This window comes from Taudactylus pleione, unplaced genomic scaffold (assembly GCF_031769625.1).
Source record: "Taudactylus pleione unplaced genomic scaffold, aTauple2 ptg000341l, whole genome shotgun sequence".
NCBI lineage: Eukaryota > Metazoa > Chordata > Amphibia > Anura > Myobatrachidae > Taudactylus > Taudactylus pleione.
The window spans coordinates 2,575,506-2,596,319 of NW_028284742.1; the positions used below are offsets into that span (position 1 = coordinate 2,575,506).

Consider the following 20,814-nt stretch of genomic DNA (forward strand, 5'->3'; position numbering starts at 1 on the left):
TTTCTGTTGACATCTGTTGAGATTTCTTTCTTCTTCCTCCTCTTGTTCCCCTCTTTCTGTAATTTGGTAATTCCTTCTTTTTTTCTGTCTCGATTGTCCTACATCTGGTGGTCTGCCATGGTCCCAAATTAGGTCTAAAAAATCCTCGTCTTCCTCACTATTTGAGTTCTCTCGATAATTAAGTTTCTGTTGTTTTTTCCGATGTTCTTGTTGGTGATCTTTTTTCTCTGTATTATGCAAGAGTTCTTGATAACTTTTTCTTTCTTCCTTTGTTCCTTGATTGAAGGATTGTCTAATTAATTTATATGGGTTATCAATGAAGTTCTTTTTGGGTTGGTGGTTTTCTCCATATGAGAAATTCCTTTTGTTATATGGTTGGCAATGTCTTTGTACTCTAGGTGTTTGTGGATATGTTGAGATCAAAGGTGGTTTTTTATTCTCCCTTATTTTTTGATCCCTTGGATATTCTCTCCTTTTATTGTCCATATTACCTTCTGTCTTCATTTGTTGTCTTCTTTCATTTATATTTCTCTCTAAATATTCTTTTTCTTTTTGATCTCTAATAAACTTTTTCTGTTTTTGTGCTATAATGTTATCTTCTAGTTTTTCTATTTTTTTGATTGGTCATATTCATCAGATTCTTGTAATCTTCCATTGATTGTAGTGGTTCAAACTTTTTTTCAAACTTTTCAATGGTTTCATTAATATTCGTTAATGATGTCTTTCTCTCTTCAATAATTAACATCATAAGATTCCTGGAACATGCATCCAAAATTTTGTTCCATTGCTTATAGAAACTGTATCCCTGGGGTTCAAAGGTAGGTTGTTTTGTTATTCTTAATCCTCTCGGGATCATATTCTTCTCCAAATATTTGGAGAGTTGTTGGCTACACGGATTATTAACATCGGGACACTGCTGTTTTAATCAACTACTCCACCAATTGGTCTGAAAATAGATCTAGAATTAAAAGCTGTTTTATAAAACATTTTTAATAAAACTTTTTTTTAGGAACATACCTCTTATTATCCCTCCTATACTTTTTATACATTTTTAACATTAATGTTTACACATTCTTGACACTTCCAACACAAGAAAAGACAAAAGACAGAATTTCTAATAAAATAATTTTTAATGGAGTCCCAAAAACATGCCTTTGCCGCTTTTTTGAGGATTTCCAGTTTTACCCTTTCCTGTTTGGATAATAAAATCTAGTATTTAAAGGCAGTTAAATAACTACCACACTCATCCTGGAAAAAGAACCACATTAGGTTCGAAACGCGTTGGAGAGTTAAGGGAGGACTGAGGGATCTTCAACAGCAGATCGGTCACCATATCCGAGTAAGCCACCCGGCGTCTGACGTCATCACCCTGTGCCGCGGGCTCCACACAGTGTGAGAGCAGCGCCGCGAGGAGGATTCCCCGGAGGGAGAAAGTACTCAGCGATCCCCCATCAGTGCGGGTCCCACAGCGTGACGGCTATCACCTTCATCAAGCGCCGCGGTCAGTGAACACACAGAGGTAACCCCGGAGGGGTAGGAACAGTTAGTTGTTGGCTACACGGATTATTAACATCGGGACACTGCTGTTTTAATCAACTACTCCACCAATTGGTTTGAAAAGACTATAAACATTACAGTTTCAATAAATGTAAGTTTGTTTTTAAGAGTATTCACAGGGCATAGATCCCTTATCGAGGTGGAGCAATTGCTATGTTTAGCATAATATCTATTGATATCCATAGAAACAGCTATAATTATAGCCGACATTTGGATATTTTAAAGTCTGTCTTTTCTATTTACTTTGCATAAGCTCTTGGTTTTTAAGTTTTATGGTCACATTAAGCACACACTGGCCAGGTCCCATATCAAGCACACAGTGGCCAGGTCCCATATTAAGCACGCAGTGGCCAGGTCCCATATCAAGCACACAGTGGCCAGGTCCCATATCAAGCACACAGTGGCCAGGTCCCATATCAAGCACACAGTGGCCAGGTCCCATATCAAGCACACAGTGGCCAGGTCCCATATCAAGCACATAGTGGCCAGGTCCCATATCAAGCACACAGTGTCCTATCAAGCATATAGTGGCCAGGTTCCTTATTAAGCACACAGTGGCCAGGTCCCATATCAAGCACACAGTGGCTAGGTCCCATATCAAGCACACAGTGGCCAGGTCCCATATTAAGCACACAGTGGCCAGGTCCCATATCAAGCACACAGTGGCCAGGTCCCATATCAAGCACACAGTGGTCAGCTCCCATATTAAGCACACAGTGGCCAGGTCCCATATTAAGCACACAGTGGCCAGGTCCCATATTAAGCACACAGTGGCCAGGTCCCATATCATGCACACAGTGGCCAGGTCCCATATCAAGCACACAGTGGCCAGGTCCCATATCATGCACACAGTGGCCAGGTCCCATATCAAGCACACAGTGGCCAGGTCCCATATCAAGCACACAGTGACCAGGTCCCATATCAAGCACACAGTGGCCAGGTCCCATATCAAGCACACAGTGTCCAGGTCCCATATCAAGCACACAGTGGCCTATCAAGCACACAGTGGCCAGGTCACATATTAAGCACACAGTGGCCATTATATTACGCAGAGTGGGCCTGATTCAGAGAGGGAGGCAAAGGTGATTATGCATGCAATAGAGCGATTATTTGCCATCGCGCATGCGTATAAGCTGCACTGCGCGTGTGCAGCGATCATACTGCGATCACAGACATACATAGGAATCCATCATAGAGTAAGTGACAGGTTGTCAGTATTTGGGGGTGGTGACGGGGGGTGGTCTGAGAAACGCAGACGTGTATGTCCGTTTAAATGCTGTTACATGGGAGTGCATAAATTAGCCACTGCGAGTGCATGCGTGGCTCTGTGTGTCTGAAGAGCTCCCAAGGCTGCGGCAGGGCAAACCCGCATTGCCAAGATGGCCGCCAATGTGCAGTGATGTTACCAATATTATGCAGGTATGCGTCGTCGCATTCAGGTAAGAAGGCAGCAATGGGCGTCCTTATGCTCGGGTGATCTTTGCAGACATTAGCATATTCTCACTGCTGCGTTGTGTCCAAGATCACAGCTACGATCATATTAGCATCATCTCTGAATCAGGCCCCGTGACCGGAGTCCCTTCTTGTGCTCCTGACTACAGAAATCTATAAGTTGGGAGATACTGTATGAGAGAATGATAATAGAGAGAATGAGTAGAATGAAGATCTAATGGTACATTTATATGTCACAGGCAGAAACAGACGAATGCAAGTGCACACTCCTCAATGCTGAACCTAATAATAATACTGCTAGATTGTATAAGAGGTTCTTGGCATAATAATGGCCATAATTATGGGCCTGCCCACCGCGTCCAGGTGACCTCTATCAGGCAGGTCCCTAACACTCCTATGGAACAAATACAGGGCACAGGACCCCCCAGGCCAACCCAACTGAACCACCCCATGGCATCACAATAGTGTGAGATTTAAAGTGAAGGTTAAAGAATAATAAAGAAAACCTATGTGTTAAGTCCTACATAAGTAGGAGGTTATAATAAAAAGTGTATAAAGTGCTACATATATAAAAAACAAACTAAAGAAGTGAAAAAGTGTACATTATGATGCCATGCAACAGGCCAACCACAGCAGCCCAGAGAGCCCCGCACCCCAATACCAGTCCCAAAACTGACACACAGCATATATATATGATAGGTCATAAGGTGCATACACAAACAACAATTTTTTGAACGATTATCGTTTAACAATATCGTTTAACGATAATCGTTTGAAAAAATCGTTCACTTTCTGAGTCAAACGATGAACGATTATTGTTCATGCGCGTTCACGTTTGTAGTTTGTAGTTCAGTCAGACTTGTCAACTCAACGATTTTCATCAAGTTAATATGCAAAAATCGTTTGTAGTTCATAAAAATCGTTCATTACATTTAAATGAACATAGTAAATTAACAACTTTAGTGAACGATTTTAGTTCATTTTTTCAAGGTAGAAAATCGTTTACTAAAATCGTTCATTAACTCAATCGTTGTGTGTGTATGCAGCTTTACCCTCAGTGTGCCTCATTAGATGTGCAATCTGGAGTGCAAGGACTCCTTGCTAATTAAAAACACCCAGGAACAGGTGAGAGGGGTGCTAATCAAGGTGGAAGGAGTCTCGTCCTTCCAATGTACATACATACACATAGTACAGAATACATAGGGAGAGGGGCCCTAGATTGCACACCCTAAGCACAATGTGAGATGCTACCTGCTGAGACTTGTAGTGCTACAGGCAGAAACAGAGGATTGCAAGTGCACACTCCTCAATGCTGAACCTAATAATAATACTGCTAGATTGCATAAGAGGTTCGTCCAGGTGACCTCTATCAGGCAGTTCCCTCCCCCTATGTACATTTATATGTCTCAAGATACAAAATAAATACTGATTCATTTTTGTCCTCATTCATTATTTTTGGGAAGAGAGTGCCAATGTGTAAATGCAATGTAGTTGAAGATGTCCACTGAATCTAGTCCTCATGCTCCTTGTTCCTTCACATACACACAACTAGGCACTAAGGGCCTGATTCAGAGTAATACGCAAACCCGATGGTTTGTGTACAACTCTGATTGTTGGATATCTGCGCACATGCAGGTCTCCTTCTACGAATACGACCGCAGCCTGATTGGCATGCTGCGGAGGTTTGGGGGCGGGAAATGGTCAGCGATGGCCAGCATTACCAAAAATTGAGAACGCAGATTTACTGACCTCAGCTATGGAGCTGCGACAACCATTCTGAGTAGCCTACGACTCACTCAGATGGCCAATGCCGGTAATGTGGTCGCAATGGTGATCTGTGATGCCGTCAGGGGGCGTAATTTGTCCTCGGATACCTCCTGCGGCATTAGCATATGCTAACATCACAAAGCTCTGAATCAGGCCCTAAGTAAACAGACATGCAGGATCAAGGAGCAATAGATGTTCCTTTTTCCATGGCCCGTATACATGGTATAAGCCAATTGAGCTCTTTGGTTTTATGCTGTTGTACTTATCGGAGCACACCGCAGTCTCCATACAACGCATGGGGATTTCATGTTTGCGATATCTCATGCTCTGAAAACTAAAAGTTTTGGTAAGAAGGTGCCCTAGTACAACCAGCTGTAGTCTCACATTCTGACGCACATTTCACCCCCACCATAGCCAGCCCCCAATCAGCTTCTACCTCCTTAGTAATCCTGTTTTCCAATTCATCAGTCTAGGACCTCATTTGCTTCCAGAGGACTCTTTTTTTAAAGAGGAAGAACCAGTGGCAGATTATACCTAGGCGCTGTAGCAGCAGTGACTTATCACTGGAAATGCTCCCTGCTAATCACAGTCGAACAGGCAGTCTCAGGGGGAGCAGTCTCCTTCCCCTGGGACTGCTAGTCCAGACTGCAATAGCAGAGAGTGCTTCCAATGGGAATCCTCTTCCCTGCTATTATGGCAGCCATTACCAGCTTCTAGGATGCAGTCCTTGGAAATCGTCCAGTTTGCTAATTTGAGCACATGTGTGGAATTGAATTACTGTGCATGTACAGAATTACATCTATATTGCATCTATATACCATACATCGCGAGACCCACCTTAACCGTTGTTGCATCTTGTAGAAATTGAAATGCATGGGATGATGGCTTCCCAGGCAGACATAACTACCATAGTTTATTTAAATCACCCGATGAGGATATAAAGTAAAGCGATGGTCTTATTAACGATTACTAGGATCACAAACATATCCAAAATTCTTACTTCTCCAGCTTAACAGTGGCAGAGCACATCCTGTTTTATGCTCAGCTAAAAGGTAAATCAATCCGGCAAGCTGAGAGAGAGATGGAGGTGATGCTGGAAGATATTGGAATTCCTCAGAAACGAAATGAGGAGGCTCAGAACCTATCAGGTACTTTTTTTTGTCCGGCTATCATTCATAGATCCACTAAGCCCCCAAAATGAAATGTTCGTATATGAAATATGAAGGTCAAATATACTTTCTTGATCTAACTTTGCAAGTCCTTTGTCCATTGCAGACATCTAAGAGGTAGATGTACTAAGCCTTGGAGAGATAAAAAGTGAAGAGAGGTACCAACCAATCAGATCCTGACATTTAACAGGCTGTGGGCCTGATTCAGAGCCGGACGCTATTTGCGGACGGTCGTTCTAAAAAAGGGGCCAGATATTTAAATTGAGCGCTCGCTCTTTGCGGTGTGTTGACGCCTCTATGTCTTAGTGAGCTTTCAAAAAATGCACTCGCTATTTTGCAAAGACGCCTCTTTGCCATTCGCATCACACGTCATCTCCGGTATTTATTAGATTAATCGGGAACATCGAAAAGGCATCTGAACTGCTCGCAGTGCTTGCGGTAGGTTTTTCTTACCGCTATCACTGCGAGCAGTTCAGGCTAAAAGACAACCAAGTGACGTGGTCGATGATGCTCCTTTACTAATTATTCACTCCCATTAAATGCGCTTTAGACCGTTTGGCACGCCTGCGTTCGGATCTCCACTCCCCAGTTTTCAAGCACCTTCCCCTGTTACCACCCACAAACGGTACATTCTGTCAATCAAATTAGCAGCCCCTCGCTGTTTTACGAGCGCACGATTTCCGACCGCAATGACTGGTTTGCGCATGCGCATTACGACCCATACGCTTTCGCGCAGTTGTGCGAACATCGCTCAGAGCGAACGAGCGACCGCTTACGAGCGGCTCTGAATCAGGCCCTGTGTTTGAAAAATGACAGTTTGGAGCTTATTAGTTGTTTTTTTTATCTCTCTCCAGTTATCTCTCTCCAAGGTTTAGTACATCTACCCCTAAAGTCATACTTGTTTACTTTAAATTCCTTCCTCTTGGGAGATTCTGTAAAGCCGGATACACACTAGAGCTATATGGGGCCCAATTTGACCAAATCGGAACGACAAATCAGGTATATTGTGCGTTGTGTATGCCCAATTTATGTGCTCCCGAAGTCCCATGCGATATTGTATGATTCGCCGTGCTGCATAGCTCATCACATGATATCGCATGCGGTACCATACATATTAATGAAGAACGGAACAAGTGATCATTCTGTCGTTCATTAAATCGGGTAATGTGTACTGGCAAATGTGATGTCCAGGGTGAAGACAATTCGCCCGGAACATCAGACTGATTGCCGGTCGCTCAAGTGTGTACCCAGCTTTAGTAGGCAGAGCAGTATGTATGATAAAACTTATTATGTCATTATGTTCCCACCATGTTCATAGGAGGAGGTGGGCTTAAGGGTAAATATTTGCATTATCACAACAACACCCCCTGATTATCTGGCAGTTTGGTATGTGCTTTTGAGGGAATCCAGGTGATTACTCTCTAAATCGGGAGCCGCCTGGGCATTTCAGGAGACTAGGTGTCTATGGCTTTACTGTCTTAATGAGATTTGATATAGAAAATATAAGCTCTGATTTAAATTATTGCATACTGTGGGCCTGATTCAGCAAGGAACGCACGAATGCAGATGCATGCACCCGTCCACTGCGCGAATATGCAAATCAATGCATATGCACGGAGACCGTAGGACAAGATGCAGACGCCCAGCCCCATACTATGCCGCCCATCTACCTTTACGCACAGCATGATCAGCACACAAGATAGCATAAACATCGAGAACCATCGGATCCATTATCATAATAGTGGTTGACCTGACCTGACGCACGAATTTGGCCGCTTCCTGTGTACAGCTTACAGTATAGCTGCATATGCCGCTGCCCTGCCTTAATTATGTACACCCCTATAACGGCGTTATAATGCCTGCGTTTGCCTAACCACCCCCCATCACCACCCACAAACAGCACTTCATGTCAATCAGTTTTGGAAGAGTCTGCGTACATACTGCATGTAGTCTGCGTACCATTACCCGGTCGCACTGGCAAGTACGTGCACGCAAAGAACAAAAACATCGGCCAAGTGTGTGCGTTCTCTCCTGTGCGTTCCATGCTATATCAGGTCCATTATCTTTTGACTTGAATCTTGCTGTGACATTTCACCAACGTGATTCTGTACAGAGATTTTATGTTTCCATGGAAAACTACTTATTTATTAATTAATTAACAGCTATTGCAGTCCACACATATTACTCAGTGCTTTACAGAGAGTATTTAGAATTTCTAATCAGTTCCTGTCCAGGTGGAGCTCTCAATCTATGGGCCTGATTCAGGTTGGTTCGCAAGGCTGCGTTCACACGCAGCGAGCTGATGTTTGCAATCTGCACATGCGTATAAAACGCAGTGCAGGGTCGAAACTAGGATTTTTGTCACCCGGGGCAAGGCCTTAATTTGGCTCCCCCCCAAAACAAATATACAACATAGAGGACAAAAAGGGTGTGTAGTTTTGCGACACAGTAAAGCCCCTTATAACACATTATGCCACATTAATGCCCCTTACAACACAATATGCCACACAGTAATGTCCCTTTTAACACATTATGCCACAGTAATGTCCCTTATAAAATGTTATGCCACAGTAACGCCCCTTATACATTAAGCCACAGTAATGCCCTTTATACATTAAGCCACTGTAATGCCCCTTATACTGTAAATTTATGCCACAGTAATGCCCCATATGCATTATGCCACAGTAATGCTCCTTACACATTATGCCACAGTAAGGCCTCTTTTATATAAAAGCCTGATAACGCGATATGTTCTGGATTACTTATAAACCTTACTTGTTATAAAAGATAATGAAATAATTCACACAAATACAGATTCTAAAATAAATGACAATGCTTTTACTTAAAGACAGCTTAATTATACACGTATTTTGCCAATGCAGACTTACAACAAAAAAACATGTTATATCAGCAGCAATAGGTAATACTTGTAAAATAAATTTGTGACACCCAGTGCAGAATACCAGTCAGCCAATTTCATACATATGTATGGCAACAGCAATGGCACCCCCAGACCCTCATTGTGTGCTCTCTCTCCTCTGTTCTCCGACTGCTCCCTGTCCCTCTTTCTCTCATGAGCTTTGTACTATAATTCTGGCTATACCTCCAGTTAATCCAATGGGGAATATTAATTTAATTAATATTCGTACATGCAGCAAAGGAAAATAAAGTTATATAAGCATACATATATTTGTGAATTGCTGAAGGAATATGAACTTCCCCATATTCCTGTTTTATCAAGCCACAGTAAGCCCCATCTCCCTTCTCTTACCTGCCAGGGCAATGTGGGGGGTGAGCTTGGGGCGGCATGGAACGGGGCTGCCACACTCTGGGAACTGTCAGTACTGCCGTCATTTTAATGTGGCGCGGCTTGCGAACCAACTGGTGCTTACGGACCGGCAGCCTCTGCTGATTGGCTGCTGGTCCACAAGCACTGATTGGCTTGCGACCGGTACCACATTAGACTGACGGTGTCTCTGTGCCTCTCAAGGCTGGGATGCGGCTCCAAACCTACAAAAGAGCAGCAACCTAGCCTCCCGACAGCCTCTCCCCGGCACCTCCTCAAGTCTGGCACCCGGGTCACCTGCCCTCTTAGCCGCCCCCCCAGTTGCCACCCTGTGCAGTGCACATACGCGAACCAGCCACATCATTCGGAAAGTGATCACAGTGAGCATGCAGAGTCTTCACCCAGTGATTGACAGGAAGTGACCATTTGAGGGTGGTGATGGGGGGTGGTCAGAGAGACGCAGGCATTCCTGGGCATTTAAACGCCATTACAGGGGTGTGCATAATTAAGCCCCTGCGATAGAATATGCTGGCAGAGGTCTAGATGGTGACAGGAAGTTTAGCAGTTTCTACTGTAGGGTCAGTCAACCACAACTGTGCGGATGGTTCTGATGTTACTGGATGGTACCGATGTTTTCGCTGACTTGCAGATGCATATCATGGAAAGTGGGCAAGCTTTATACAGTGATTGGCATCTTGGTATAGTGCTGCGGTTGCCGTGCGATTGCATTCATTAGCATATATTCACCGCGTGCAGGGTGCATGCGAACGCAGCCTTGCGAAGCAACCTGAATCAGGCCCTATATTCCTCATCACAAGTACACACTAATGTTTATTTTTGTCATAAGCCAAGTAAAACTGTAAGTGTTGTTTGAGGATAGTGGAAGGAAATCCACCCTTCACACAGTGCACCGGTTGGAATCTAACCCATGGCCTCAGTACTGTGAGACAGCAAAGCTAGGAGATTGACACTCACGGCCCAATTCAGACCCGGACGCTAGGCTGGGTTCGCTCGTAGCTGGCTGATTGTTGCAAACTGCGCATGCGTAATAGACGCGAACCAGTACAGCGATCGGGAGACGATCACTCTCAGCATACAGCCAGCCTGGTAGTTTGAGTGACAGAACGGGCCATTTGTGGGTGGTGACAGGGGAAGGACAAAGGAAACAGGGGTGTGGATGTGCGAATGCAGGCGTGTCAGTGTGTTTTAACACCATTATAAGGGCGTACATAATTAAGACGCAGCATCAGCATACACGTCATATGAATGAAATAAAGACAGCAGCACTCGCAGTGCTTGCAGTAGCCCATGGTCTTCCTCAAGCACTGCGTGCTGGTTGGCACCAATGTTCTCTTACACTTCCTGGAGATGACGTGTGCAAATGGGCGTCTATCTATAGGCTAGTGGGCATCTAACTTCACCCGGCGATCGCACGTTAGACATAAGGGGTGTCCTAATGTCTTAGCGTGTGATTGCGGCATTTGCATACATTCTTTTCTTATGGCTACGAGTGAACGCAGTCTAGTGTCTGGGTCTGAATTGGGCCCTCAGTTGTCTTCTACTTGGTGAAGCATTATACACAATAGCTAACAAATCATGGGCCTGATTCAGACCCACTCGCGAGCGGCTGTCCGCTCGCAAGTGGGTCGATGGTCTGCACTGAGCATGCGCACGACGGAGGGAGCTCCGTCGTGCGCATGCGCCAGACACGACGAGCGAAGGACTTTCCTTCGCTCGTTGTGTCCGATCAAAGGGGGCGTGCTGTCAATGTTGATTGACAGCACACCCCCTTTGGTGGGCGTGCCGGGGGCGTGCCTCCCTGACGGGGGCGTTCCCGCGGGAACGCCTCCCGTCAGAAGCCGGCCCACTGACATCACTAGTGATGTCAGTGGGAGTGATTTTGGCTCTGATAGAGCCAAAATCACTCCGGAGCTTGCGGTTGAAAACCTCAACCGTAGGCTCCGGCTCGCAATTTCGATGGTCGCGATGGTCATGACCATCGCGGCCATCAAAATGCACGCTCGTATAGCCTGTGGGTGGTGACCCACAGCTATACAAGCGTCCAGGAGGACGCTCCATGAAAATGGAGCCCGGCCCTCATTCAGAGCGTGCGCTCTGCTCAGAGCGTACGGCTCTGAATGAGGGCCCATATGCGTAGGAAGATTACAGAAATAAATGATTACATATCATACGTGCAGCACAAAAGTACATCAAATTATTCTGGTTTGTTGCCTTCTCTTTTGTTTTGTGATCCTTGATAATCAATCTTTGTAAAGCTCACAGCAGCTGGTGATGAGTGTGCTGATCTTGTGGGAGTCAGTGACTTGTGGGATTATGTTAGTGAGGACAGAGCTTTATGTGCCTGGGACTGTGTCATGATATGAGAAAGAGACTGAAGATGAGTAGTAAGCCATAGACTGAGGTGTCAATTTATTAAGGTAAGCAATTTTTCTCCATCGGGTCCCATATACGCACATTCAAAGGTCTCTCTCTGGAGATAATGTAGACTATATATTACAATGACTAATGCCACCTGAAGATGATTATAACTAACAGGGTCAAGCCCTGAAAAGCTAAGCTTTTTGGAGCTTGGTAAATTGCTTCAGACAGCAGTCCCCATTATGAATAACGCTAGGGACTGTGGTATCCTATGTTACTTAGCTGAACTCAGGAGATATCTTCGATATCACCTGTGTTTAACCTCAGGTAAATTGCAAGGATGTTTTAATCATATGGAATTGTTAAACTTGATAAATAGGTCCCTGAGAGCTAGATAGTGGAAGAAGCAGCTTTCCCCAACGGTTCAAAGCAGTGAAAGGAAAATTGTGGTGTTAAATACACCTCTATAAGAAACACAGAATTTATAACTAATCCTTCATCGGGATTGTGCCGATATTGTGTTTCCCCGGATAACTGATCCTTCCTTGGGATCATGCTGAAATAGACTCTCGCACCAAGAAATCACCCAGACATATCAGGCCCAAAGGCCACCATTAATATTTTTCAAATATTTATTTGATATAACATCAACAAATTACAAAAGACAGCTTACATCCGATGTTTCCAAAACAGATTATTACAGATCGTAGTCGGGTTAGTTATAACATCCACTGCTGCACCTAATACCTGAAAGCTCATAATAGTGGACCCGAATGTTTCAACGGATAAACCGGAAATGTGACCCAACACGTTTCGTCCTTAAACGGACTTCATCAGGGGTAAATCACAATTTTGATGCAAGACACAAATAAATGTCAGTTTCCACTATTCGATGTAGAACACAAATAAGTCTCATTCAGCTACTGGATAATATTTCCATAAACCACGACTTCAATCAGCAACAATAGATCCTATAGTGAACACCTCAGTGACTGTGTGTGCATGCTATATATATATATATATATATATATATACATACATACAATGGGTTGAGTATGGGATGCCTGTGGTCGGGATCCCGGGGGTCAAAATCCCAACGCCGGCATCCCAACAGGATCAGGATACCAACACCTGTCAGTTGGTATCCTAACCCTCCTCCCCTCCCGACCCTAACCCTCCCCAGTGCCTGAACCTAACCTCCCCCCTAATACCTAAACCTAACCCTCCCCCTAGTGCCTAACCTTAACCTCTAACGATAACCCTCCTTCTAACCCCGCTACTTACCTTCAAAATTCCGGCTGATGTGATGCCGGTACTGTGCATTCTGAGCGCCGGTATCCCTGCGGTCAGAATTATGACCGCATACCATATTCAATAATGCATTGCACTATCAGTATTGCTATGTTTAATTAATAATTCCCAGTATATAATATTATGTATATATCTTTTGACTTTTAGGTGGCATGCAAAGGAAGTTATCTCTTGCAATGGCATTTGTTGGTGACTCTAAGGTTGTGATTTTGGATGAGCCCACATCAGGTGTTGACCCATATTCTAGGAGGTCTATTTGGGATCTGCTGTTGAAATACCGGTCAGGTAGGCTCCATTATCACTGAAACCTGGATCCTTCATTTATTAACAGGTTTAAGATTCAAACTTCAATAATGATCAGCTCACATTTATTTCTATTTACTTTTACTGTTTACCACTTTAAAGTTTATATTGTTTTGGATTACGGAGCACATGCCACATCAGTACTAACTCTTATTTTTACCAGGCAGAACCATTATTCTTTCTACTCATCACATGGATGAGGCTGATCTCCTAGGGGATAGAATCGCAATCATTTCACAAGGAAAGCTGTACTGCAGCGGCTCTCCCTTATTCCTGAAGAACTGCTTTGGAACAGGCTTCTACCTGACTCTAGTCAGGAGGATGAGAAATGTCAAAGAATCAGGCAAGAAAGATTCTGTAAGTTGGCAGCTTCTCCCCTCAGATGCCACCATGGGCAGGATTTACACCATCACTATCTGATCACCATTCTGCTATTCTCTGTATATTGGGGCTTGGATTTATCTTCAAATTTTCTAAAACAGCTATAATGGAAAAAATTAAAGTGTTACCTCATAGCAACAAATTAGATTCTAACTATCATTTTCTAGAATATATTAGATAAAAAATAACTAGTATCTGATTTGGTGCTATGGCCTAAAATTTTCGTTTTCTAGAAGCTTTAACAAATGTAAGTCTGGCAAGCTGATGACATATGGTGTACACACAGCCACCCAAGGCTTTTGTAAGCTGCTCAATATGACTGAGAAATCTAGCAAGAGTACATTGTGGCAAATACCTGCAATGCTATAATGCTATATACTGTAGCCACTGACTCGTTAAACTCTCCTCTGCATTACAACATATCAACTTATAGGGGTCAATCCAGTTAGGTGAAAATTGGGTCCTGCGAGCCATTCTCACGGCGTACACGCATTGCGAATTTAATTTGCAATCCAATTCCAAACTCGCATGGACTACCATATTCTTTTGCAGCTTTAGTTCCATTCTAAATTCCATTCCTACATTAATGCTATATCTTCACTCTCCAAGGCTTCCTGTCGCTCTGACTGTTCCTGTCCTTGTCCCAGCTGTGCTCCTAAAGCCAAAGAAGATCCTCTGGAGCAAGAGTTAGATGGTAAGATGATCATTAGCAGTTACACTGGGGACCCGTGACAACATTATAATATTATGACAGGTTTATCACAAGAGTTTAAAGTGGATCTGTCATTTCATCACAGTGACTTATCATCGTAGGACAAACCATTATGTGAACTTTGGGGGAGATGTATCAAACCTTCTAAAGAGTGAACAAGTGGAGAAGTTGCTTAGTCCAGCCAATCAGCTTCTACCTATCATTTTATAGAAAGTACTTGATAAATGCTAGCTAGAACCTGATTGGTTGCTCTGGACAATTTCGACAACTTCTCTACTTTTTAGAAGGTTTGATACATCCCTCCCACCCCCCCACAAGTTCAGTTAGAGTTGGACCCGAGACAGAGAGGTCATATCAGGGCTCCAGAAAAGGTGGCCGTAGCTTGCAGGTGCAGCCACTTAGCCTGCCATAGATCTATTTATTGGAGGCCATATTGCAAATGAGATTGCACAGAGGGAGACAGATAGAAAGTGTCAAAGTGGAGAGGCAGGGGTATATTTACTAAAGTTCAATTTTAATCTATTTTAAAATCGATGAAAATCGATCAACTACGATGTTGTGTTTCTGGAACTAATTCACACATTTACTAACAGTCAATTTTTTTTTTTTCAAATATTAGTAATTGTGTGATCTAGCTCCAGAAATCAATCAAAATGGATTAAAATCGACCTTTAGTAAATATACCCTGCAGTCTGTATGGAAAGGAACAAGCTGGGACTGCAGAGAGAATATAGGAGCATAGAGAGGCCTGGGGAAAGAGAGGCAATAGTCTGAGAAGTGAGAGACATATTAAGTGAGTTCTACATTAAACAAGTTTGTTGAAGTTAAACTGTCACCTAAGCACTTTGCAGAAGTATAAAAGTGATGGATTTTATTTAGTTATCTGTGTGCAACTAAGCTTATACAAGAAAGTAAAAGGAGGGTGTATAAAAAAAAGTTGCTTTATTGTTCGACATTAGAGATGATTTGTCCCACATTAATATTCAAGATAATATTGTGTCTGTTTTTGGACATAGTGCCAAGGAAGGTCAGAGTTGGTAGCCCAGTGGTCATGTGAGAGAGGTTACAGAGGTAGATGCTGTTGATACTGTATCTAAAGACACAACTAAAACCACCACACCTACATACCTCCTAACTGTCCCAATTTCAGGGCTGTGTCCCAACATCATGATCAGGACTGAATTGGCCCATACTGCCGGACAATTGGGAGCCATGTGCCATTCCCCGCTGCTCTGTTATAGGGGAGCCATGTGCACCTGCCAGTGGTGTGTGGGGCAGTTTAAAATATGATTTGAAGGTAAAAAGGGGCAGCCTTTTGCTTTTCAGTGCTGGGCACAACCCTTATAGGCTGCATTTCCCATAAAGATTGCTTCTGTTCAAAAACCACCTGTCTCCAGGTGTCAGGTGCATTTTAAAGTCTGGGTTGCCAGATATCGCTATTTATTTATCATTCACTATTATGCTATAGGTGATGTGGCTGGGCTGACTGAGCTAATCCATCACCATGTTCCGGAAGCCAAACTCATAGAAAGCATTGGGCAAGAGCTGATTTATCTGCTGCCTGGTAAAGATTTCAAGTACCGAGCCTATGCCAGTCTGTTCAGAGAGCTGGAAGAGACGCTGGGCGACCTGGGGCTGAGCAGTTTTGGCATCTCTGATACTCCACTGGAAGAGGTAACGCCATCGCACCAATATTCCGGTATTAGGTGTTATTTTAATTTCACTATGCAATATGTATTTGTGCCAAAAATATATATGAACACATCTATAAATCTTGTTTTTTTTGTTATAATACAAGTATAATTTTCTGTTTGTGAAAAACATTTATATGTGATTGTCATTTTGTCATGAGAGTCTCCTATGATATAGAATTTTGCTTTATTTTATTTAAAAATGCATAATTTAATTTAATTTATATTTCATTAAAATGTTGTACAAAAACTTCCAGTACTTTGTGCTGCTGTATGACTTATAGAAAAATATAATATACTGTATATCTGCTACTTTTCAGAATTATCCTTACATTACAAAAATGAAACAAAAAAACTGCAATTTTTCGGATTATATGTTTGATGGGGTTTTACAACTAAAATTGAAAATAGTAGGTATCCAGCCACTCAGCAGACCCCTTTATAGCCAAAAATAACAACAGTGACATCTGCTGACATTCAGAAGCTATAATCCAGTATAAAAAGAAGACAGTCATTTTTGCAGAACAATAATTAATATAGATTATTTTCCTGTTAGATGAGAAATACTTTTTGTTATATAAAATATACAAATGTGGGACTGCAAAAAGCAAGTAACTTTGCACCTTGGTAAAACCAGGTTATACTGCAGGTGGGGCAGATGTAACATGTGCAGAGAGGTTTAGATATGAGAGGGACGTGTCCAAATTCAAATCTAAATTGCAGTGTAAAAATAAAGTTGTCCAGCATTTGTGGCATACTCGCCCACTCTCCCTGGCCGGGAGGCTCCCGAAAAGCAGGTGCCTCTCCCGGCCACCTGGAAGAGTGGGCAAGTTTTCCAGAGCCAGCCGTCGCCCACCCGCAGCCGCCCACACCCCTCACCACAGCCGCCCAGTTACCGAGCAAAAGTGGGTGGGTCTGTGGGAGGCAGAAATGTAAATCGCGTCATTATAACTCTGCCCCCCCGCTTTACAATATTTCTGAACTCGGCACTGTGTAGCGGGAGGCGGGGACACAATGATGCGATTGTGCCGCCACTCCCCCACATCCGCCCACCTATGCCGCTGCCACGCCCCCTGCTGTGCTTACCTGGCTGCTCCCTCTGCCAGAAAGTCGGCAAGTATGATTTGTGGGCTACACGCAAAAGCAGCCAGTATTTATCCTGCATGCAAAAAGAATTGTATTGTTTGTCCAGGTGCAAAGTTATTTGCTTGCTTTTTTTTGCTTTGCTCGCAACTCATCAATCAGCCTCATAATGAGAAAATGTAACCCCTTCTTGTGATATACATAGGTATAAGATGGAATCCTTTATAAGATGGTCTCTCATAACTACAGTATAGAGAAATTTGAACAGGTCATAAAATTCTGAGATAAATAAAAATATCATTGTTTTATATGGTATTATTATTTCTTATATTACACACTACATAGATACGCTGTAGATATACACAGTCACAGACGTACACATATAAATACATGCTAAACAGTGTTCATGTGGTAGCAGGGATACCCACCACCCACTGGTCTGGTCCTGGCTCATTTTTCAGAATTGTTTTGATCATCTGCAGAGTAATATTGCAACTTCCAGTATAATGAATAGACTGTGTCACTCTATTTCATAATTGGCTGTAAGTGATTATGCCAAATAAGGAGCCAGAACTGGATCAGAAGATAACGTAAGCATTAGCTTTCAAATATACTGTTTTATTTGGTGCATGCAGATGTCAGCACACTCCGAGTCCAAATATAGCAATCTATTGTACAATATTTCTTCATTATATTCAGTTACAATGTGTATTATACCCATATTTCTGCAGATCTTTTTAAAAGTTACAGCTGATTCAGTGACCGGAACGGAAACTCCAGGTATTGACTCCTTCCCTATAACTTGGCAAGTATTACCACATATTTTTGAGAGCTCCCCATAACTCCCATAATAAATTATTTAGATTAGTCCTTTAGAAATAAGAAACTAAAATCCCTTTAATTTATTATGACTTTTTATTTTTACAGGGCCTTATTCACAAACTATCTCAAATAAACCATGTTACCACACCATAGGAGTGATTTCTTTACACAACGCAAATTTGTACTTTCCTGTAGTAACCAATCTACCATTAACTTTCATCAATTCAGTTTATGTAAGAGTAATTAAGCAAATATCTGATTAGTTGCTTTTGGTTACTGCAATTTAGCATTTGCTAGTAAATAAAATCCAAGACCCCTGTCATATACTACCTGAAAATATATGTATCACTGCTTTTGAGCAAGACATAAAAACTTTATTTATAGGGATACCCCTCCTCCCACCATCCGGGACAGTCTGGAAATCAGCAGACTGTCCGGTGGCTGCCCAATACCAGATAGGTGGTGTTTTGTATTCCAATGGCAGGCAAGGCTGGATTAGCACAGATGATTGGTCAGTGACACAGTGACAGTAAAGTCACTGGCCGGCCTTCCCTGCTGATCTAGTCCCGCCCACAGCCTGCCTCCAGGAGTGTCACAGCATGCGTGACCTCAATATGCCACACCTCTAAAGGCCAGAGGACTCGGAGCTAGATGGGCAGAGGAGCAGGAACCACTAGAAGATTACATAATAGGTAAGTATGGGCTGAAGCCAGAGGGACGCAGCGAGGCTGGAGATACATATGCGTACTTGGGCTGGATAGACACATGCAAACTGGAGCTGGAGAGACCGAAGGGGAGCTGGGGTTGCAGAGGCACATGCAGGCTGTAGCTGCTGCGGCACAAGGTGGGCTAGAGCTGGAGAGATACAAAGGGGGGCTGGAGCCAGGGTCTACTGAGGTCATGTACCGGCAAGGAGGTGGGCCTGCACGGAGGCTGCACATAGGCCCTTCCCTCGTTTGAACCACCTCTGAATACAGATGACCTTAGATAGCCATGTATTATTATATATTAGTGTTCACATCCCAGGGCATGTACTTTTCTGCAGATGTTCTTCACGGCCCTATGGTGTAAGTACTTTGCACCTCTTACGGTTGATAAATTGCTGTGTTTTGATTTTTCCTTTGGCTAATCAATATAACAGAGGAATGGATGTTACAACAGCGGAAACCCAGAACCAGTCTAGCAGCGGATACTAAATCAACAGTTGTCAATATCGATAATAAAGGTGACTCAGGCACAATAAAGATGGGTAAACTGATGGGAATGTCAACAACATTGCTTACCTCAGTCAACAATTAATTGATTACATGAACTTGTCTATTTCCTGAATATGTTTCTCAGACTAAATATTTTAGTTCTTATCTCTATTGGCAGTAGCCAAGAAACGTTTTCATTGTATAATTCTTATGTTAAGCTTCTTTACTGAAGTCTGCAAAGTAGAAACTAAAATTGAGGCAGTAGATCTAAGCTCTAAGAGGTAAATTTACTAAAGTGCGAGTTTTTAGAAGTGGAGATGTTGCCCATAGCAACCAATCAGAATCTAGCTATTATCTTCTAGAAAGTGATAGTTAAATGTTAAGTAGAATCTGATTGGTTGCTATGGGCAACATCTCCACTTCTAAAAACTCTCACTTTAGTAAATATACCCCTACAGTATGTCTGAAAAGTGTGGTGAGTACATTGACAATGGAGGAACACTGTCAGCAGCATATAGGGGCCTATTCATCATATGGCCACCGATGATTAAGTAATCATCTCACTGCGAGGGATAGTTATACTTATGCCCCGCTCCAACTCGCAGCGGGGCAAACTTTACACCAAAGCAATTTATCATTGCTCCGGTGTGGGGACAGCTGCTCCGAAAAGCAGCTGTCCCCGCGGTTAATAGTGCAGCTAGTTCTGTAGCTACGTTACTTACCACTCCCCCGTTGGTGCGAGGTCATGCATGCGCAAAGCCGCCAGGGAGGTAGTGAGAAGGCAGCGGAGGGATCCCTCTTCGCATCCCCGAACTCCTTCCCACAGGAAAGAGCGGGGATCCGAGGATGTTTTCACAAGCAAACTCTGAAAACTTTCAGTTTTCAGAGTTTGCTGAATATCAAGGGTCCTTTTCAGACCCCTGATAATAAACGGCTCGGTAACCTAAATATACGGAAACTAGTGTTTCCCCACAGTTACCAGGCCATTTATCGTTTGATGAATAAACCCCATAGAGAGCAAAGCCGTGCCTGGGTGTCAGGAATTTAGTGCTTATACTGCCTAAAAACACAGCACATGGCTTTGATAAGCAGAAGGGAGATAATGATCATGCCCACTTTGGATACATACATTTTGTTGTGCAAATGCTTCTAGAGAGACACCTCTTTGCAACAGTTGTTAATTGTATGCCCTATAATAGTGCCTTACATTACCCCAATTCACATTATGACATAGTGTTCCTAGTTCATATCATGCCACACTATAGTACCTTCAGTTCATATTGTGCCACATTAAAGTGCCCCCACTTCATAATGTGACACATTACAGTGCCCTGGTTCATATTATGCCATACTGTAGTGTATCCACTTCATAATGTGCCACATTACATTGCCCCAGTTCATATTATGTAACATTGCAGTGCTCTCTAGTTCAGATTATGTCTTATTACAATGCCCAGTTTAGATTATGCCACACTACAGTGCCCCTTACCATTATAACATCCACTACACACACCTCCCACTGAAAATGGAATGACACTCCATTCAGGTTGAGCAATGAGTCGGACCCAGTTGCTTATCAGGCAAATCCAGCAAATTAGTATGTAATCTGGGTCAGGGCCCCTAATCCTCTGGGCCTCATAGCAATGGCACCCCCTGCACTAGCTATAGCTAAGCCAATGCCTTTATGAAATTTAATGCACCGGAT

General features: G+C 43.1%; 1 protein-coding gene across 1 annotated transcript in view; it reads left to right on the forward strand.

Moving 5' to 3' along the window:
• Window positions 1-20,814, forward strand: part of ABCA4 (ATP binding cassette subfamily A member 4) — a 363,439-nt gene that overhangs the window by 248,536 nt on the left and 94,089 nt on the right. The window contains exons 23-29 of the mRNA XM_088443970.1: window positions 5,785-5,924; window positions 13,069-13,206; window positions 13,388-13,581; window positions 14,215-14,299; window positions 15,786-15,991; window positions 17,823-17,871; window positions 19,055-19,138. Coding sequence (XP_088300096.1) covers window positions 5,785-5,924; window positions 13,069-13,206; window positions 13,388-13,581; window positions 14,215-14,299; window positions 15,786-15,991; window positions 17,823-17,871; window positions 19,055-19,138 — 896 coding nt within the window. The remainder of the gene's footprint in view (window positions 1-5,784; window positions 5,925-13,068; window positions 13,207-13,387; window positions 13,582-14,214; window positions 14,300-15,785; window positions 15,992-17,822; window positions 17,872-19,054; window positions 19,139-20,814) is intronic.